Source organism: Gracilinanus agilis, chromosome 1, assembly GCF_016433145.1.
Source record: "Gracilinanus agilis isolate LMUSP501 chromosome 1, AgileGrace, whole genome shotgun sequence".
NCBI lineage: Eukaryota > Metazoa > Chordata > Mammalia > Didelphimorphia > Didelphidae > Gracilinanus > Gracilinanus agilis.
In genome coordinates, this window is record NC_058130.1 from 708,151,910 (window position 1) to 708,174,400 (window position 22,491).

A 22,491-nucleotide genomic window follows, 5' to 3' on the forward strand; every position below is an offset into this window, starting at 1 on the left:
TTTTTTTAAACCCTTACCTTCCATCCTAGAATCAATACTGTGTATTGGTTCTAAGGCAGAAGAGTGGTAAGGGCTAGGCAGTGGGATTAAGTAACTTGCCTAGGGACACACAGCTAGGAATTGTGTGAGGTCACATTTGAACCCATGACCCTCCTGTCTCTGAGCCTGGCTCTCAATTTACTGAGCTACCTAGCTGCCCCCAAAATTAAACTAAATTTAAATTCCTGAATCCAGGCCCAGTGCTCCATCTACTGTCCCACCTATCCACCTGAAAGTTTCCATGGGGAAGCTCATCTTAAGTCCCAACTCTACACTAAATTACTTTGAGCACCTTCTTGAGGCCAGTTTGAACTAAAGGAGATCTGCTTCAATTTATAAAAAGGATCACCTCTTGGAAATAAAAGTGTTCAACATCACCAAGAGAATATTCCTCACGAGGTTCTGCCATGCAGTCCCAATATTGAACAACACAGCGGCCTTGCACATCAGCAAAATCCACGATGGCTTCTTCATCACTCCAATATAATAGGTTGATATCCTCAAAATGCTTGTTTATCGTACATTTGTGAGTATTCTCTGGTCTGTAAGAAAAGAAGTCTTTATTGTAAAAGAAGGCTTGAGAAAGTAAACAACTAATGTTATTTTGTATATTTGAGGGTAGATCTCGGAATTTATGAAAAAGAATTACTCTTTTACTAACATGGGATTTAGCCATGAAGGCTTCTCTCAATCAAGGGAGCTTCCAGGAGGCTGGTACCTCCAGGGAGGTTAAGGTAGTCAGCCTTCTTCACTCGCCACGTATAGTTCTAAGAGAAAGATTTAAGAACAGTCTCACCAAGGTCTCAGGTCTTAGGTCCAGCAAGCAGCATCTCCAACTTGACCTCAACTCCAGGAAACCAACAAGAACTAGCTGAAAGGAAGTTTTCACTCTCTTTTAAAGAAGCTTCTTTTCCGTCACTTCCTGTGCCTTCTTCTTAGTTTAAGAGTCCAATCACAACAGATCCTTTGCTCAGGACTGCCCAGGAGGCAGACAGTAGATTTTGATTTATCACTCACTAACACAAGTGGGTCACAGAACTCCCAACTTGTGAATTAAGTGGGGATGTTCTCACCTTTGATGATTAGATTAAGGATGGACAGGACAGATTTAATTTAATTATCACAGATGGAAAGTAAGGGTTTAAAAAAAAAAAGCAATCACTGGGTCTCTGACATGATTTCTTACTTTGAGTTAAAGGTAGATTAGAGTCTTCAAGAGTGGGGTTCAAAGACTAAATGTTATAAACTTTGCTACTAACAGCAATACAATGATTCAGGAGAATTCTGAGGATTTATGAAAAAGAATTACTCTTCACCTCCAGAGAAAGAACTGTGGGAGTAGAAATGCAGATGAAAACATATGATTTATCACTTGTTTACTTGGGTATAGGATTTGGGTTCTATAAGATTATTCTTACAAAAATGAGTGAGGTTTAGACATCCACTACCATGAGCTAAGATGATAGAGTAAAGATTGTTCCTTGCTTACCAAACCCACATCCATACAAACACTCATACAAAAAAAAAATGCCTCAAAATCAATCCAGGAGTAGCAGAACCAATAGAATATAGGGAGAAGCCATGCTCTGTCCTGGACAAGGTAGAGGGACAGCAAGGAGGGCAGAACACAGTCTAGCATTTTGGTGCAAGCTGCAGGGGAAAGAGTACAGCTGGTTTCAGTCTAGACTCAGTAGGGGAGAGCTGAGGCCAACAGATAAATCTCAGGCAGCAATTAGAGGAATGAGGCCCAGCACAGTCTGACTGGCACAGGAAAGGGCAGAACCCAATATAATTCAGTTCAAATGACTCTAGACAGAACAGCTGCAGACTTCCCTACAGCAGCCAGTCCATCCCTACAGAGTGCTCCCTTCAAACCTCTCCAGAGGCAGCCAAAGCAGACCCCAGGCATAAGAATAGACTGCTGAACAAGCTGGAGACAGTACTCCTTCCACCCCAGGAACAGAGCTGAGGTTCAGTATTATATGCAAGGTCTCAAAAAAAAGCCCCCCTCACACACAAAATATGCACAAGAGATAGTCTGACTCTGGAAAACTATTCCAGGAGCAGAGAAGGCTAAAATACAGGCTCAGAAAGGGACATAAATGCAAAAATGGAAATGTATGAAGCCTTCATGGAAAATTTAGAAGGATAACAGGCCCCAAATAATGAACTTTTGGAAGAGTTCTAAAAGAGATCATAAAACAAATAAGAGAAGAAAAATTGCAAAAGGAAATGAGTGAAAGCCTCAAGTTTAGAACAAAAATTCACCAACAAAAACCACTCCCTAAAAAGTATACAACCTCAAGCAAGAAAATAAAACCCTAAAAAAGGAAGTTCAAAAACAAAAAAAATACTTCCTAAAAAAAAAAACATTAGGATTAGACAAATGGAAACTAATGACTTCAGACAACAATAAAATAAATTTAAAATAATGAAAAATAGTCAAAAACCTGAAATCTCTCACTGGAAAAACAATTGACCTGGGAAATAGATCCAAGAAAGACAATTCTAAGAATCACTGGACTGCCTGAAAGTCACAATTAAAAAAAGAAAAAAAAAAAAGCCTGGACATCATATTGTCAGAAATTATCAGAGAGGCAGCAGTTAGGTAGTTTAGGGGATTGAAAGCCAGGCCTAGAAACAGGAGGTCCTGGGCTCAAATTTCTCAGGGAAAGAAGCTTGCTGATTCCTTAATCCAGAGAATGAACTGTTTGCAGAGAGATGCCTGAAGAATCTACATTTAATCAAGAGATCCAGAATGAGCTTTGGGTTACAATTGTTTGAACTGATGGGTTTTAAAACAGTTACTTTGAATGTACATGTTATGCCAATAGGGGACTGCCCCCAATTGGTTTCTTGTCAATGCTCTTAGCAAACTTTTTTTTTTGTTTTGTTTTTTTTTGTTTTTAATTTTAAACCCTTAACTTCTGTGTATTGACTTATAGGTGGAAGATTGGTAAGGGTAGGCAATGGGAGTCAAGTGACTTGCCCAGGGTCACACAGCTGGGAAGTGTGAGGCCGGATTTGAACCTAGGACCTCCCATCTCTAGGCCTGGCTCTCAATCCACTGAGCTACCCAGCTGCCCCTAACATTGGTTTTGCTTTCTCTCTCTTCCATTCCCCTCTTATCTCTAACTATTGTACTTAGAAGACCTTTGTGGGTATAAGATGATTATTAATAAAATGATCACTTGGGGTGACTAGGCATCCAATATGATCATCAGGGGGGATTGTGTAAATGGAATTAGCTCAAGCCCATTCATAGTTAAAACTCTAGCCACCAGAGATAATGTCATCCCCACCTCCCTTAGTGGAGAGGGGAGATGAGTTACCTACAAGTGACAATAAGTAACAGATCAAGAACAAGGGATTGCCCTTTGGATACGTTGGGAATTTCCGGGGGGGGGAAGGGGGGAGGGCGTCCCGCTTTGAACTTGGTGCTGAAGGATCTCAGCTGAGACCTCAGGCAGCTTCTCCTCTGAATTGTCATGTGGGTAAGTTAGGCTGACTTCCTTGGCCTACCTTGCTGGGTGAGGAAAAGCACCAGCACACACCAGCACTTGCTATCACAGGAGAGCAGGAGACAATGATCACAATTCCAAAGGGAATAAGTGCTTGGGGTTACTCACTGACCAGAGCATAGGCTGGGAGAGCATTAAACACACCTCTCCTTACATCATATCACCTTGGAAGAACTGAAAGCAGATAGATCCCCAGTGCCAGCTCTGAAGGTAGCTGCACAAAACCTGGAACAGTGCTCCCTTCACCACAGTTACAGAGTCTAAGTTTAACAGTTTTTTAAACTAAAAGAAAAAGGCAGGAAAATGAGCAAACAAAAAATAGAAAGCTACGTTGGTGACAGGATAGACTCAAATCCAGAAGGGGACAACAAAGTCAATACTGCTGTATCCAAAACCTCCAAGAAAAATATTAATTGCTCTCAAGCCCAAAAAGAATTAATGGAGGAGCTCAAAAAGGATTTTAAAAAATCAAACAAGGGGGCAGCTGGGTAGCTCAGTGGAGTGAGAGTCAGGCCTAGAGACAGGAGGTCCTAGGTTCAAACCCATCCTCAGCCACTTCCCAGCTGTGTGACCCTGGGCAAGTCACTTGACCCCCATTGCCCACCCTTACCAATCTTCCACCTATGAGGCAATACACCGAAGTACAAGGGTTAAAACAAAACAAAACAAAACAAAAAAAAAATCAAACAAGGGAGAAGAAAGTTTTGGAAAAGAAATGAGTGATACAAGAAAATCATGAAAAAAAGATAACAGCTTGATAAAGGAGAGAATAATCATATGAAAGCAAAACCCCAAAATAAAAATCCATATAAACTAAAGTAAAAATTAGTATTCTTTAATCCACTTTCCAACTCCAACAGTATTTTTTTCTGGAGATGGATAGCATTCTTTGTCATAAGTCCTTCAAAATTGTCCTGGATCAAAACAGTTTGTATTCTTTGACCCCATAATACCATTACTAAGTATGTATCCCAAAGAAATTTTTAAAAAGGGGGGGGGGAGATCTAAATATTTAAGCAGTTTTTTTTAATGGGACAAAGATTTGGAAAGTGAGGGGAAAGCCATCAATGGCTGAATAAGTTATAGTATATGATTGTAATGGAATACTACGTGCTGTAAGAAATGACAAGCAGGAAGAGCTCAGAAAAACCTGGAAAAACTTATATAAACTGAAGCAGAGTGAAATAAGCAGAACATTGTACTATGACAGGAATATTTTACAACAGACAACTGTGAATAACAGTTATTCTCAACAATACAATGTACTGCGATACAATACAATGATCCAAAATTATCCCAAAGGACTCATGATAAAATTTGCCATCTACTTCCAGAGAAAAAGAACTGAATCTGAATCCAGACCAAAGCAATATTTTTTACTTACTTTTTTTTCTATTTGAGTTTCTATCCACAAAAGGATTAATATGGGAAAATGGTACATTATTATACATGTAAAATCTATATAAAATTGTTTACCATCTCAAGTGGGGGAGGGAGGGAGAGAATTTAAGACTCAATATTCTTTGAAAAATCTTGGAAACTTTTTACATGTAATTAGGGGGGATAAAATAAAATTTAAAAAAGAATTCTACCAAATTCCTTTTATGATACAAATATAGTGTTGATACCTAAATCAGGAAGAGAAAAAAAAAAACAAAAAATCACATGCCACTCTCTAGTGAATATGGATGCAAGAATTTTAAATGGAAAGGAGATTACAGCAACATATCCCAAAGATCAGACACTATAACTAAGTGGGTTTTATACCAAAAAGGCAGAGATGGTTCAAATATTAGGAAATTATCAGCATAATTGACTGTATCACTAACAAAAACAGAAACTATAAGATTATTTCAATAGAGGCAAAAAAAGGCTTTTGACAAAATATAACACCCATTCCTATTAAAATCATCAGAACACTGGAATAGACCATTCTTTAAAATAGCAATCAAATGATCAAAAGCACCAATAAAATCAGTAGTGAAGCAAGGATGCCTACTAATCAACACTATTATTTAATATTGTACTAGAAATGCTAACTATACCAATAAGAGAAAAAAACTAAAGTAATTAGAATAAGCAATGAGGAAATAAAATCACTCTTTGCGGATGATATGATATACTTAGAGAATCCTAGAGAATCAAACAAAAAAAACTAATCAAAATAATTAACAACTTTAGCAGAGTTGCAGGATATAAAATAAATCTACATAAATCATCAGCATTTCTCTTTATACTACCAACAACAGTCAACAGCAAGAGAAAGAGAAATGCCATTTAAATTAACTGCAGACAATATAAAATATCTAGGAGTCTACCTGCCAAGACAAACTCAGGAACTATGTAAACCCTACAAAACACTTTTCACACGAATAAAATTAGATCTAAACAACTGGAAAAACATAATTGCTCATGGGTAGACGAAGCCAATATCATAAAAATGGCAATTACACCTAAATTAATTTGCCTATTCAATGCCATACCAAACCACTAAATAACTTTCACATTACTAGAAATAATAAAATTCATCTAGAAGAACAAAAGGTCAAGAAAAGCAAGAGAATTAGTGGGGGGGAAAATATGAAGGAAGGTGATCTAGCTATATTGAATCTCAGACTGTATTATAAAGCTGCAATCATTGAAACAATCTGGTACTGACTAAAAGAATAGTGGATGTTTGGAATAGATTAGGCACTCAACATGCAGTAGTAAATGACCATTGTAACCTAATGTTTGACAAATCCAAAGATCCAAGTTTTTGGAAAAAGAACTCACTATATAACAAAAACTACTAGGAAAACTTGAAAACAATATGGCAGAAACTAGGCACAGACCAACCACCATATACCAAAATAAAGTCAAAATGGATACATGATTTAGAAATAAAGGACATCCAAAACAAATTAGAGTAGCACAAAAGTGTACTGTCAGACCTATGGATAAGGAAAGAATTTCTGACCAAACAAGACAAAATATTACAAGATGTAAAACAGATAGCCGACGACATTAAGTTTAAAAGGGTTTGTAGGAACAAAACCAATGCAACTAAGATTAGAAAGCAAACAAACTGGGGAGGGGGGAATTTTATAATATCTCTGATAAAAGCCTCATTTCTTACATATAGAAAATTGAGTCAAATTTATAAAATTATAAGTCATCCTCTGTTAAATGGTCAAATGATACGAACAGGCAGTTTTCAAATGAAGGAAAACTCTTTAGTAATATGAAAACATTCCTCAAATCTCTATCAGAGAAATGCAAATCAAAATATCTATGAGGTTATTTTATCTTATACCTGTCAGACTGGCTAATATGACAAAAATGGAAAATAAATGCAGAAGGGTATGTGGGGAAATTGGGACACTAATAAACTGTTGGTGGAGCTGTGACCTGATACAAACATTCTGAAGAGCAATTTGGAACCATGGCCAAAGGATCATAAAATTGTGCATACCCTTTGCTCAGCAATACTATTAGGTTAGTATCCCTAAAAGATGAAGGATGGGGGAAAGGACCTACTTGTACCAAAATATTTATAGCAGCTCTTTTTGTGGTAGCAAAGAATTGGAAACCAAAGGGATATCCATCATTTGGGGAATAGCTGAACAAGTTGTGATATATAAAATACCCTTGTGCCATAAGAAATGAACAACTGGAAAAACATAATTGCTCATGGGTAGGCCAAGCCAATATAATAAAAATGGCAATTCTACCTAAATTAATTTGCCTATTCAATGCCACACCAAACTATTAAATAACTTCCACCTTACTAAAAAATAAAATTCATGCAGAAGAACAAAAGGCCAAATCAAGAGAATTAGTATGTGTGTGGGGAAATTATTATCAGCAATTCAAAGATCCAAGACAACTCCAAAGGACTCATGATTAAAAAAAAAGGCAATCCACTGCTAGAGAAAGAGCTGCCAGAAGAGGAAGCTAAGTGGTTCAGTGAATTGAGAGCCAGGCCTAAAGACAGGAGGTTGTGAGTTCAAATCTAGCTTCAGACACTTAGTTGTGTGACCCTGGACAAGTCACTTAACCCCCATTGCCTGGCCCTTACTGCTCTTCTGCCTGGAACCAATACACTGTATTGATTCTAAGACAGAAAGTAAGAGTTAAAAAAAATTTTATGGAGTCTGAATACAAACTGAAGCATACCATTTTTCACTTCAAGTTTTTTTCTAATATAAATGAAATCTTTCACAACATGTTGAATATGGAAATACATACTGCCTGATAGCACATGTATAACCTATATCATATCATCTGCCTTCTCAGGGAGTGGGGAGAGGAAGCATAGGGAGAGAGAACATGAATAGCAAAATGTCAAAACAGTTAAAAATTGTATCTACATATAATCTGGGAAAAAAATAATTTTAAAAAGGATGAGGTTCAGAGTCTAGCCTCTGATAATTACCACACGACCCAGGGCAAGTCATTTCCAAACTTAAAAGTGTCTGGAACCCTGAGAAGTTACAGAGTGGTTGGGAAGTTTTTAAAATCTATGAAATCACAAGTCCAGACCAAAAAAGAATGCTAAGGAATATATCAAGTATCTGATTTTACCACAGCTGTGTCCAAAATGCTCCAACAATATCATTTTGCCACTCACTTGCTTGAGAAATTTAGGTTTTAAGCTCATCTTCTCTTCCAATACCCAAGTCAATATTGAGATCAAAGGTATTGACTTCTATACCCCTATGACCCATGCTTGTTTTGAAGAACTGAATGCTGACCTCTTCTATGGCACACCAGACCTTGGTGAAAGGTCCTAAAAGATGACAAACTAGGTAAATCAGATTCATGACATCTCGGTAGGTGGTTCCAGTCAGATCCCCCAAATCCAGAAACTTCTACAGGACTTCTGCAGTGACAAGGAGCTCAACAAGAATATCAATCCTGATGAGTCTGTTGCCTTGGTGCAGCTGTCCAGGCTGCCATCTTGTCCAGAGATGAATCTGAGAAGGTGCAGGACTTGCTGCTGTTAGACATCATTCCTTTTTTCCTTGGAATTGAAACTTCTGGTGGAGTTATGGCAGTTGTGCTCACATGCTCACACCATCTCCACCAAGAAGACAGGACCTTTGCCCATATGCTTATTCAGATTTATGAAGGTGAGAATGCAATCACAAAGTAAAGCAACTTGCTTATCAAGTTTAAGCTCCCCAAGCCCCCAGATTGAAGTAACATTTGACACTGATCAAAATGGCCCCCTCAATGTTTCTGCTCTGGATAAAAGCACAGGCAAGGAGAGTAAGACCACCATCACCATGTCTGAGCAAAGACGACATTGAGTGGAGTTCAAGAGGCTGAAAAATTATAAGCCTGAAGATGAGGAGCAGAGAGACAAAGCGTCTTCCGAGAATTCCCTTGAATCTTAAGCATCCACCATGAAAGGTCCTAGGGCAGCCAGATCGCTCAAGTTATAGAGAGCCAGGTCTGGAGACAGAAGGTCTTAGATTCAAAAATCTGACTCCAGACACTTCCTAGCTGTGTGACCCTGGACAAGTAACTTAACCCCAGTTGCCTAACCGGTATCATCCTTCTGCCTTGGAACCAATACTTAGTAATGATTCTAAGACAGATAAGGGTTTAGTTAAAAAAAATAATAATAAATGCTACTTTACTGCATGAGAAACTTCAAGGCAAAATTGAGGGAAAAGACAAACAGAACATCCTTGACAAATGTAATAAAATAATCAACTGGCAGGATCAACCAGACTGCTTAGAGGGAAGAATTTGTACATCAGCGGAAGAATTAGAGGATTTCAACCCAAGGTGACAAAGCTGTACCAGAGTCAGGGGAAGGGAGAAAAATGAGCAATATCATACTTCATCAATACTGGAGGAGAGTAGACATGCAATTCTTGCAGAATAAAATCCTGGAAAATGAAATCTATTTAGAATTGGAGTAGGAAAGATTTACGGCTACTGCCTACCGATAGAATTTGTTAATTCGGAGTTTGATGTCTTCTCCATTGCTTTCTTTGTCACAGAATATTTCTTTGATGCGGCCAATGCGATACGGCTCAGGAGCGTCCTGGTTGCTGCCTCTAATGTAATCCGAGTGTTTCCGATAGTATTCTGGGTATTGGTCCTCATTCACTGCCTCTTTTGCCTTCCTGGTTAAAACTGGAGGCTTGATGCTGTAGAGAATAAGAAAGTTTTATCTAGCATGATTACAATAAAATACTATGCTTTTTTTAAACCTTTACCTTCTGTCTTAGAATACTAAGCATTAGTTCCAAGGCAGAAGAGTGATAAGGCTAGGCAATTAGGATTAAGTGCCTGATTTGCCCAGGGTCACAAAGCTAGGCTATTTCATTAGACAGACTTAATCATTTACACCGCCAGGTATCAATGTCATTGTATAGTTTCAAGGCAATGGTCAGAATAACTTATTAGTGCTTTCTAAGGTGCCTAGCAGTGACTGTTTGCCCCTCTTCAGAGACTTGGCCTTTACTGTACCAACTTGACCAAGGACCATCAGCCAAGTCAGGCCATTTTATGAATTTTGGAGGTAACCTTCATAACAAGAACTTTGACTTCTCAGCTCAGACTGGATTCAGTGGCACAAATTTCAACTTAACTCAGAATTTTTAAAATTCCCAAGTAGTGTCCCCTCTTGAGTAACTCGTTAAGACTTCACAGCCTGTTTAATTGGTCAGTCAATAAGCATTTTAATAAGCAGTCAGGCGCTATGCTAAGGGCGTAAAATACAAACAGAGGCAGATAAAAGACAAACTGCCCTCACATAGCTGTTGTAATGGTAAGATGAACCTTTCATCTCACTTAAAAGAAACTTATTTCCTTCAGGTTTCAAAGACAAGATCTCAGCAAGAATTTACTGGGTCTCAGGACAGCTGGGTGGCTCAGTGGAGAAAGAGCCCGGCCTAGAGATGGGAGGTCCTGGGTTCAAATTTGACCTCAAACACTTCCTAGCTGGGTGATCCCAGGCAAGACACTTAGCCCCCATTGCCTAGCCCTTACACCAGTCTTATGCTATGGAACCAATAGGCAGTATTGATTCTAAGATAGAAGGTAAGGGGTAGAGACAGACATGCAGACACACAGACATGCCTTCCAGATCACCAAGAATGATTCCATTCGTGTGTGAAAAACTGCTACATGATAGCTAGTAGCTTTTATATATATTATATGTAATATGTAATATATATTATATATATCACTATGTGCTCAACACTGTGCTAATCACTTTACGTTATCTCATTTGATCCTCACAATCCTGGATAATAGATTATATTATATAATCAATAGGAAAGGATTGAGTTTTTAGTCCTGCTGCTTAATTTTAATGGGGCCCAAGACCCCTAAATCAGGCACCAAATGGCATTGGACAGATTTATGGGGACCGGGCCCTGGTCAAGACACCCGGCTCCCTCCAATGAACAGCCATCAGGAGAAATTCCATTTGTTCCCTCCTACCCTGGGGGATACCTGTCCTTTTCCTTAAGTCCATCATAAGGAAGGGAGCAGAGGAACCTTGATTTTTTTCCTCTATAAAATGCTACCACCCCTACCACTACTGGATCTCCACTTCTGCCCATGTCTCCCTGCTAACCCTGTTAAAAGCTTTGCCTGAGATGAACAGATCTTGAGTGACAAATTTTTTTGAAGCAAGCCCAGGTTCTGAATACAATTTTACCATTTTTTTTTTTACAAACTCTAATCAGAGCCACGTAGGATTATCTAGTTCTTAAGGGCCTCATAACTACTCAAGTTTATCTTTGACTATATGTTGTAGCTAAAACTATTTGATAAGAGCTGCCCAAGATACGGAAAGATAAGCTATGCCAAGTCCCCAAATGATTCCTAATGGGATAGATACTATAACCCATCACTGTTTGCCCATCATCTGTCACAGAGGCACCTAATCAGATCAACTGAATAAGTGAATACTAACATAAATCCAAAAGCCCTGGGAAATAAGAAAACTCCATCTCCTGTCCTGTATTGCACCCCACTTTTTGTTGCCAGGCCATAGATTATCTTATCTTCCAGCTCTTGCAAAGGCTCCATCACTTTGGGGATATTCATCTCTTCCATTTGAGAACGACGGACACAGCTTGAACAGAACCTGAAAGAGAGGAGAAAGACATTCTGATAGGTTAAAGATTTAAGCAAAGGAATGAGACTAAGGATCCAAATATCTTTTGGGAAGAATTGCTTCTCATACCTTGCAACTCCAATTAATGTCACTAACAAATGCTCTAGCCCATACTTTTTTTGGTTTTTTTTTAACCTTAGAGTCTTAGAATCAGTATAGAGTAAGGCAGAAGAGTAGTAAGGGCAAAGCAATGCGGGAGAGGGGGTTAAGTGACTTGTCCAGGGACATACAACTGGCAGGTATTTGAGGCCATATTGGAACCCAGGACCTCCCTGTCTCCTTTTTCCAATCCTTTTATCAGGGGAGAATGCCTCTAGTTGCTGAATTTAAAGTATAAACAATTCTTAGATGCCTCTATTGAAATGACCAATTGCAAAGACTAGAAAGGAATTGCATGTTGAACAGGTTGAAGCATGTTGTGCTTGTGTGAAGAGAAATCATTCTCTCCTTATGGGGCTTGGATAAGACAGCAAGTAGTTTGGAATCAAATTCCAACAGAAAGTCAGCCTACTTGCTGAACAGAGCCCCTGGACAAGCCTCTGAGAGGGAATTGCTTGGAGTGGGGGTTACTTATGGAAGAGTATCCTAGATCTTTTAGGGAATTTTTAAAAAATAAAAATTGTTCTTAGTAGACATCAACACAAATATTCTCTCCTGTCCACTCACTTGTGTTTGCCAAGCTTCGGAAGTTCAACCTGCGGAGGCGTCTCAAACCTTGCAAACTCTGGATCATACCACATCTGGTAGAAATAGGTTTTGCCATCATCTTCAATCACTTTGAGCTCCACATCTGACCCTCCCTTTTGGAAATTAAGAGGGGAAAAGTTGAGGACGTTTTCCATGCATTGAGTTAGAATTTTTTAAATATCATAACTGAATAGAGAACCTAAGCTAAGTCACAAGGTTCATGCCTACCTCCATGGACCAGTTTTCTGAGGGAGCTTTATAAATAACATTCACTTTGCCATGGATGAAAGAGAGCTGCATATCTTCACACTCATCTACCAGGAAGAGCTCCAGAGGATCTGATGTTGCCCCAAGGACAGTATCTATCCCAGTACAGAACCAGTGAGCATGAAACATCTGTACATTGTTATCTTCCCATAATGATGTAATTCTAGAATCAAAAAAAGTCAGACCAAAGTAAGGGCTCTTTCTTTCCCACTAACAGTTCTTGAATATAAGTGATAGCTATGAGAAATAAACTAAAGGCATAAATATAGGCAAAGAAGAGAAAATCATCTCTAATTGCTAATGTGATTTACTTAGGTGCCATCCCAAATCAGCTAAGAAACTAAAAATAGTAGCTTCCCAAAATACAATAACAGCAACTACCAATGCCCAAATATAGTATGTCTACATAGCAATCACAGAATCCAGGAGGAAGTGATATTGAAGAATTGGAAACAAAGTAGAAGCCCCATCAAATGGAGAATGGCTAAAAAAAATGTTACAAGAATGCAATAAGAAATGATGGTGGGGCAGCTAGGTAGTTCAATGGATAGAGCCAGGCCTGGAGATGGGAGGTCCTGAGTTAAAATCTGGTTTCAGATACTTCCTACCTGTCCCTGAGCAAGTCACTTTAACCGCCTCTGCCTAGTCCTTATCACTCCTTCTGCCTTGAAACCTATACTTAGTATTAGTTCTAAGAAAGAAGGTGCTATTAAAAAGAAATGATATGATGAATACAGAGAAACATAGAATGATTTACATGAACTGATAGAGTAAAGTAAGTAAAGTCAAGAAAACACAATTATAACAATTTAAATAGAACAACCACACACCAAAAAATAAGTTAATATAAAAAATTATAAAGATTTGAATGACTTAAATATGAGAGAACATCCTCAACTCATCCCTTCATAGAGGTGGGAAGTCCACAGGTGTTATTGCACATGTTTTTAGAATTTTTCAACATGTTGACCAATTGTGCTGATTTTTTCCTCTTTTTTGTTTTAATTGTTATTTCAGATAGCTAGGAAGAGACTCTGGGAAAAACTATGATGTAAAAAAAGACAACAAAAACATTTTAAAAAATAAGTAAAAGACTCATGACTCAAAGGCATAATCATTGCTCATAGTTGGACTGTGTCACTGTACTACAAATGATCATACTATACAGGCTAACAGATTAAGTTATATATTCAACTACCAGCATTCTTCAGTTAGGAAAAAAAATCATTCCTTTAATATCCAGAAAAATAATAGGGACTGGAGGAAGTTGGAAAATGTTTCCAGACTTCCAATTATATAAGGAAGCAGTAAACTACTTGATATGTTTTAAAAACCTCAAAAATAGTTTGGACAAAAAACCTAAACAAGGAAGAATCAATCCAACTCAATCTAGTCTTCAACAAACCCAGGAACATTATTTGAGGAATAACTCCTTAATTAACAAGTATTGTTCAAAACTAAAAAGCAATGTAACAAAAGTTATGTTTAAGTAATACCTTATATCACAACTAAAAATATAGTACATGAACATTGAAAAGTTGTAAAATGAAATATTTAAGACAGAAAAAAGCAGGAGATAAAAAGAACAGGATCCTTTCTTAGCTATGCCTGTGGGAAGGGTTCTTAGCTAGGCAACTATTAAGGTAGAGAGATATTTGAGTATATGAAATTGAAAAAACCTTCTGTACCAATAAAGACAAAGCAACTAGGATGAGAGAGGAATAAGTAATCTTTTTAATCATGTGTTTGATATCCAAGAAATGTAGGGATGCAAAAAAAAAAAAATAAAACCCAAGAGCCATTCCACAAAGAATGCTAGATCAAAGAATGATTTTTAAAAAAGTAGGCTGATCAAGTTTTTCCTTGCCCCTGAGAAATGTCTAAACACATTGGTATGGACAGTGCACAGAAAGGGGAGGAAAAAAATCAGTAGAGATGAAGTAAAAGACACAAACCTAGCTAGCCATAGTGGTTTAGTGGGGTCATCAGGACTGATGGATACACAATCTCCTACTTGGTATTTTTCATTATTAATGTACACCATCTGATAGTAATTTCTTTCTTCTTCCTGTAAAACAATATCACAAGATGCACAATTTTGTATTAATTCAGTAGAAAGTTTTGAGAACTCTGCTTATCATCTCATGAGCTAGATGATCCTTCCCCATCTTCTACACAAATTGTAAACTTATAGCCAACCTTTCCAGTTTAAAAGACTCATAATGGAAATTGTCAGATGCCAAAAAGCTACAACAAAGGCACATTTCTTGAAGTGAATTAGGTTGATGTTTAAGAAAAGGCAAGTCCTTTGCCTCCTCAATTGCATATATCATATGGGAAAAAGCCTTGTTCTCTCCACCAAAAAAAAAAAAGCATAATTTTTCAGGTAACCTTTATTAAACAATCGTATCCAAAGGATAACAGGTATTAGGCCAAGTGCCTTAATGATGCAAACAATCCAAGTGTCAGCTATGATGCAGATGATCCAAAAGTTAAGGAAAGGAAGAGTTGTCTTAGGAAATTGGAAAACAAAACCTTTGTTTTAAAAATCTAATTTGGCTACTCAGACAAACATCATTAAAGCCATCTATTTCTATTTTTGCAGTTATTCATTTTGTCTGAAACGGAAGAAACTCGATTTGTAAAAAGGTGTAAGTAATAAATTGAGCCCTTGCTGCAAACCACTTTCCCTATCATTTATATGTGTCAATAGAAGGTTTGCAAAGAATTTTCCTTACAACACTCCTGTGAGGTAGATAGTGCAAGGATCACCCCCCTTTTTGTTAGTCCAGGTATACTGGCAAGTCAAGTGACAGCATTTTGAAAGAGGATGGATGGGCCATTGGCCAGCACTGTTTGAACGGCAGAGGAGCTATGAAGATACTACTTAGCAATTATACTTCCTTAGGGGGAAAGGAATGGGTTAAATTTAGTGTGACCTTTTTATCCACTAGCCACCACTATGTGCTTGTTAGAATGGTAACTTTTTTCCTATGATACAAAATAATTTTCTAAATACTACCTTGATCGGAGATCCAACCCAGGTGATCTTAGTCCTGTTTCGTTTCTTTTTCTTCTTTTCAAGGATTTTCTTAGGTGATACTGATTCAGAAATATCCTCATCAAACTCTTCATCCTCTTGTGCTTCCTTCACAGCTAAATTTGGGCACCTAGAAGGTTATTAATATGCAGGTTTGGTTTTGAGAGGGATCTCTGGAAATTGTGACACCTTATCAATACACTGACTAGTTCTTTTTTTTTGAAGTCTTTATACAAATAAGACACAACCTGGCTAAACAACTGGGCAGCTGATCTCAAAGCTAGAAGCACCTGGATTTAAATCTTGCCTCTCTCACCAAAAATCATGACGGTGGGCAAGTCGTTCTCAGTTCCCTAGACAATTCTGTAAGATTATTTACTGAGAAAGTAACAACCTGCACTGTTAGTGTCTAATACCAATAACATCACAGGTTTAGTACACTTTTTTTAAAAGCAAAGTTTTAGTGGAGAAACTCATACTGATCTCATTCCCAATGCCTCCTTGGGATGTGTATAGCCGGGGTTCCAGGGTCTTAAAACTTCTTCCAGCAGAGTAAGGAAAAGCACTAGCAAGTCCTACCACAATGGACCTCCTTCAATCAGAGGCCCAAAGATAGGCTGCAAATTGGTTGTCTAAAGCCAGCTAGTTAAGTTGAGTGGATCACCACCACCATGTTTGTCCATAGGATTAAGTCTTTTTCCAGACAGCAGTTCTTGAAGACTGTAGAACCATAGCTTTAGAACAGGAAGGGACATTATTAAAAGGTCATATAATCCAACCCCCCCCCATTTTATGAAAAAGGAAATTGAAGCCCAGAAAGGTTAAGAAATGTGTTCACAGGTCACGGAGTAAATGCTTTGGACAGTCCTTGAACCCAGGTCTGCCTAAATCAGAGTCTAATATTACATTTTTTACATTCTCCTATTTGCTAAGGCATAGAAGGGTTACTAGCTGAATTGGTGAAAGGAATATCGGTGGAAATTATCTTTCAAGTCTAAGAGGAGAGATCTAGAAGTTATCATGCCAATAGAATGGAGAAGAAGTCTTTGAAAAGGTAGGGGCTCTAACACAGGACTTGCCTCAAATCTGTGCTTTCTAATAGGACCTACTTCTATAAAAATATAAGGAGAACACAATGTAGGTCTGGATTGTTAGATTAGACTGTTAGAAACTTACCTCCTCTGTAGACAAGCCTGCTTGGAGCGCCCACTGCCCCCAAATTTAACCATATCTTTACAGGCTTTACATGCTCCACACTCAGGCTGTTGGCAAACCTAGAAGTGGCAAAAGTATCGCATTCAATGGCCAACCCTAATTAAATCTCTATTAGAAATTTAAAATCCCCAGAAACTTGAAGCTAAGTATCATAGGTGCCATGCAATATATTTCTTTTATCTCTGTGTAAACACTATATCCTTTCTTGGTCTAGAGTGGCAACATCAACTTGGGGAATCGTATTCTGAGGCTCATTCTCTAAAGGAATGGATTGGTCTTGTTCCCCACAGCAGAAGGTATTCACTTTTTTGTGTCTGGAACTTTGTCAGTCTAAATAAAGTCCATAGACCTCTTCTCAGAAAAATGACTGGAGTATATAGAATTTTTGAAGAAAACCAATTATATTAAAATAAAGATGTAATTTCCCCCCTATCCACATTCTCCTGAAATCTGCAGACTCTTTTCAAACTATGATTCTATGTAACTAAGTCTCTCATTTCTTCAAGGAAAGAAAGACCCATGAAGAATGGCCATTGAATACAAAGTTATGAACCTCAGATTAAGAACTTTGCTCTAAATCACTGTTAGGTCTGTTTCCCAAGGGATCAGGGAAAAAGGAAAGGAACCCATATGTTCTAATATATCCATTCTTATAAGTGGCAAAGAACTGGAAATTGAGGAGATGCCCATCAATTGGGGAATGGCTGAACAAGTTGTGATATATGTTTGGGATGGAATACTATTGTGCTATAAGAAATGATAAGCAGGTTAATTTTAATAAAATATGGAAATACCTACATGAAATTATGAAAAGTGAAATGAGTAGAACCAAAAGATTATATACAGCAACAGAAATACTAGGAAGAATAACTTGTAAATGTGCATCTCCAGAAAAAGAACCAATAAACAGACACATACAAGACATAGTTTTATATAAACATTTTTTAGTCCATTGATACCTTCTCTAGTATAGGGAGCAGAGGGAGATACCGGGGAATGTTAATGTAACCAATAAGCAAATTAATTTTTTAAAAAGAATTCTGCTCTAGACCATATTATACAATCTGTTTTTTCTTACAGTTTACAGTTGGCATGATATTGTTACTCAAGATTCAAAGGATTAATAGATAAAGCCACTTACCTACCAGCATCTGGCCCATTATGTGGGCACTAGGATGCCCAAACTCTTCTGCCTTGGAACCAATATTCAAGTATTGGTTCTAAGATAGAATATAAGGGTTTAAAAAAAAGATATGATTCATGAAAAAGGAAGAAGTAGCAATCAATACAGTGCAAAACAAGCAGAACTCGGAACATATAACACATAATGTAAACAAATGTTAAGGCAGCCAACCTTTTAGGAGTTGGATTGACCAAATTCTGGATCCCTTAGAAAAGATGAGGAAGGAGATTCCACAGGTAGAATGTCATACTTTCTAATGCAGTTTACTAAAGCTAAATGATTGACCATAACCAGTCATAATGGAGAATTTGACGGGTGACAGTTAAAAAAAACAAGTAGATGTAAAATCCCAGAAATGTTTGAGACAGAAGGATTCTCTCTGAATCAAGTCAAATGTGTATTACCTCACAGACACCACAGCGCCGACGCCTCATGGCGCTCTCCTTATCTTCTTTTCCTTGCCTATCAATTTCCTCTGGGAAGAGCGAATCAAAGATCTGGTAGACGAGCTTGGTAGTGGTGGCTTTAGTTGGTGCTTTAGCCTTCACTTTTTTGGTATGTTTCATGGCTTGTCGCCGTGCAGCTCGTCTTGAAAGAGATACAGAAGTCTTGTTAGCACGATCAGAAGTATGTTTTGGTCCATAGATAACTTAAAGAGTCAACATGCTAACAATATTCAAAGATCAAAATAGAACACAATGAGGAAGAGGTGGAAGAAAGAGGTTCTATGCTTTTGGATAGTTAGGTTTCTTCTTCAATGAAAAGACATAAGAAATTTCATCTCATCCCAGTCTTAATCCAGCCAGAAAGATGACCTCCTACCAAATCCTATCCAGAAAAAGTTATGGAAGAAATTAGGTTTCTTCCAATATGCCAAGAATAAGGAAGTGAAAACAAAAACTTCTATCTTCCCCCAGAACAAGGGTTCTCAATCTTTTTTGTATCATGGACCCTTTTGTCAGTCTGATAAAACCCATAGACCCCTGATCAAAATAAGGATTTTTCCTCCTAAAATTTCACAATTGAAGGAAATGCTAAATTTAAATTAAAGGTTAGTGAAAATCAAGATGTAAAAATTTTCCCCATTCCAGTTCAGATTTCCCTGAAATCTATCCACATATCACTTAGGGGGTCCCAATTAAAGCTCATTTGATCAGATTTATTCCCATGCTGAGAGCTACCCTACTATCAAAGCAGCTTCTGCAAAGTGAACTTTACTACATGTACCTCCTAGTGATTGATAATGATCCTCAAGAATAAATAACAGTTCCTTCTCAGAAAGGTAAGGGTCTATCAAGGATAGACTACTGTCTATATGGTCAGAGCCACTGCATTTATTTTTGTGAAAATGGCATGAAGTTCATCTGTGTTGGGGGGTAGGAGAGTATTTCTAGAAGAAGTAACTAATGCCCTTTTTTCCTCATTACACAACAACATTTATGTAAATAATATCCATTCTTGGCAAAGGTGACAAAAATGGTAAATGACAGATGCTGGAGTACTTGTAGGGAAAATAGTTACAGTATACTGATACATTGTTGATGGATCTGTGAACTGGTCCGGCTATTTGGAAAGCAATTTGGAACTATCCTCAGAAGCTATTAAACTGGATACACTCTTTGACCTGATGATACCACTGGGCATACCCAAGGAGATTAAAGAGGAAAAAAGTCATGTTAAAAAAAACTTATGATAATTCTTTATTGGTGGCAAAGAATTGGAAACAGAAAATGCCTATCACCTGGGGAATGATATGTATGTGATGAAATATTGTGTTATAAGAAGTTATAAAGGAAATGGTTTTCAGAAAAACTTACAAGACAGATTTGTATGAGCCAGTGCCAAGTAGAGCAAACAGAATCAGGAGAACAATTTCTGTACGATAATACTATAAAGACAATTTTGAAAGAGACTTAAAAATTCTTATCAATTCACTAGAACCAATCCAAGATGAAACACTCTCCACTGCACTGCCTGAGGGAAAAGTATTGGATTCAGAGTGTACGTCGAAGTATGTACACGTATACACACACGTACAGAGTCATGGCTAATTTGGAATTCATTCTGCTTGATTTTACATGTTTTAACAGGTTTTGTTTTTCCTTTATTCCTTAATGGGTAGGAGAGGGGAAATAGAAAGAATTCAAAACTAAAAATAAAATTGAATTTAAGAAATAATTAAGTTAAAAATCAAATGATAAGGGGGCAGCTGGGTAGCTCAGTGGAATGAGAGTCAGGCCTAGGTTCAAATCTGACCTCAGACACTTCCCAGCTGTGTGACCCTGGGCAAGTCACTTGACCCCCATTGCCTACCCTTACCACTCTTCTGCCTTGGAGCCAATACACAGTATTGACTCCAAGACGGAAGGTAAGGGTTTAAAAAAAAAATCAAATGATAGGACAGCTAGGAGGCTCAGTAAACAGAGAGCTGGTTCTAGAGATGGGAGGTCCTGGGTTAAAATCTGTTCAAGACACTTCCTGGTTGTGTGATCCTAGGCAAGTCTCTTAATCCCCATTGCCTGGCTCTTACTGCTCTTCTGCCATGGAACCAAAACAGAGTATTGACTCTAAGGCAGAGGAAGGTTTTAAAAAACAAGCAAACCAACCAAACGATAGCTATTCCAAGAGGTTCCATGTTTACCTTTGTCCCAGGGTAACACCAGCTAAGCTGATCACATCTCTCATGCAGGGGGCAATGATAATAGACTCCTCATAAGTGTCTCGGGCTTCATCATAACTTTGCACTTGATCAACTATAAACTGGGAATGACGAAGGAGGGAATCTTCTGTGAACCGCTTAAAATTCAGGCCAGAAGGAGGAATTCTTGACTAAAAAAAAAAAAAAAAAGAAAGAAAAAGAACAAAAAAAAAAAATGAAGGGTGGAGAGAAGAGACAAGAGTCAAAAATGAACCATGGGGGCAGCTAGGTGTCTCATCTCCAGACTGGGAGATGAGAAGTCCTGGGTTCAAATGTGACCTTAGAGACTTCCTAGCTGTGTGATCCTGGGTAAGTCACAACCCTAATTACCAAGCCCTTATTGGTCTTCTGCCTTACACTTAATATCAATTCTAAGACAGAAAGTAAGGATTTTTAAAAAAAATAAACTATCTTCCTTTGTCATTAAAGGAATCATACTGTATTTCATTTTTAGCTGGAGGGAAAAAACCCATGCCAAGCCCCAAAGGCATTACCTTGGGACCACACTGAACTTCTGTTTTGATTTTCAAATAAGAAAAACTTTAACATCTGAGTTCAAACTGTCCTTCAACTTTTTTTTTTAGGTCCTTACCCTTTTGTCTTAGAATCAATACTATGTATTGGTTCCAAGGCAGAATTGGAGTAAGGGCTAATGGGGGTTGAGTGACTTATCCAGGGTCACACAGCTAGGAAGCATCTGAGGCCAGATTCATAGCCAAGATCTCCCATGCCTGGCTCTCCATCTACTGAGCCACCCAGATGCCCCTAAGTATCCTACTTTCTAAAAGAGTTGAGTTGCCATAGTAGAGTGTAAAGGACTTAGAATACTCACTTCTATTTGATGGATGAGGTCTTCATAAGTGGCATCAGTATTTGTCTGTAAAAATTCCACAACGGTCTTACTCAGGTACATCTTCTCATGCATCAGCGCAAAAATGGGAGCATATTCCTCACTAGGTTCTACCAGAATATAGTCAGCAAAAGCTGGAAGAGTAGAATTTGGGGGGAGAGAGTGAGAAATGATATCAAACACGGTATTAGAATTCAGATCAAATTGGTCGCAGAGGGCCTTGACAACACCTTTGTAGTTGGAAGGTGATAGAACACAGATCCAAATTAGATAAGCTATCCAATATGGTGGTGGTGTTTGTTGGCTTGGTTTAACTATTTTGGCTAAAAAGAGTTCTAACTAGGGAGATAGAGGGGATTTATTGGGAGTAGATACTGACATAAACATGAAGAGGATATTTTGGTGGATAATGTCTAAAAGGTTGAGTTTTTTGGTTCTCCTTATCTCACCCAGGATGGAAGTACAATAGCCTCTCCAGGGCCCAATCCCAATACTAATCAGCATGGAAGCTTTAACCTATTCTATTTTTCTAAAAATGACATTAGGCCTAGAGTCAGAAAAGATTCCTCTTCCCAGAATTCAAATCCAGCCCCAGATACTTACTAGCTGTGTGACCCTGCGAAAGTCATTAAACCCTGTTTGCCTCAGTTTCCTCATCTGTAAAATGAGCTAGAGAAGAAGATGGCAAACCATCCTCTAATTTATTTGCCCAAAAAATGTCAAATGAGATCATAAAGAATCAGACACAACTGAATAACAATTTTTCTAAAATGAGCAAGTTTATGCTTCTTTAGGAAATATAATGGCCTTCTAATCTTGGGAGAATCAACATATTTGTACCAGCTTTAATATAGACATCCAGT

At 38.0% G+C, this 22,491-nt stretch overlaps 1 protein-coding gene across 1 annotated transcript in view; it reads right to left on the minus strand.

Moving 5' to 3' along the window:
- LOC123256256 (DNA (cytosine-5)-methyltransferase 1-like) overlaps positions 1 to 22,491 on the minus strand; it is a 48,349-nt gene that overhangs the window by 13,457 nt on the left and 12,401 nt on the right. The window contains exons 6-16 of the mRNA XM_044684918.1: positions 21,611 to 21,762; positions 20,722 to 20,909; positions 18,485 to 18,668; positions 16,859 to 16,956; positions 15,662 to 15,812; positions 14,598 to 14,710; positions 12,604 to 12,805; positions 12,355 to 12,488; positions 11,485 to 11,658; positions 9,500 to 9,706; positions 389 to 581 (exon numbers count right to left, since the gene is read on the minus strand). Coding sequence (XP_044540853.1) covers positions 389 to 581; positions 9,500 to 9,706; positions 11,485 to 11,658; positions 12,355 to 12,488; positions 12,604 to 12,805; positions 14,598 to 14,710; positions 15,662 to 15,812; positions 16,859 to 16,956; positions 18,485 to 18,668; positions 20,722 to 20,909; positions 21,611 to 21,762 — 1,796 coding nt within the window. The remainder of the gene's footprint in view (positions 1 to 388; positions 582 to 9,499; positions 9,707 to 11,484; positions 11,659 to 12,354; positions 12,489 to 12,603; positions 12,806 to 14,597; positions 14,711 to 15,661; positions 15,813 to 16,858; positions 16,957 to 18,484; positions 18,669 to 20,721; positions 20,910 to 21,610; positions 21,763 to 22,491) is intronic.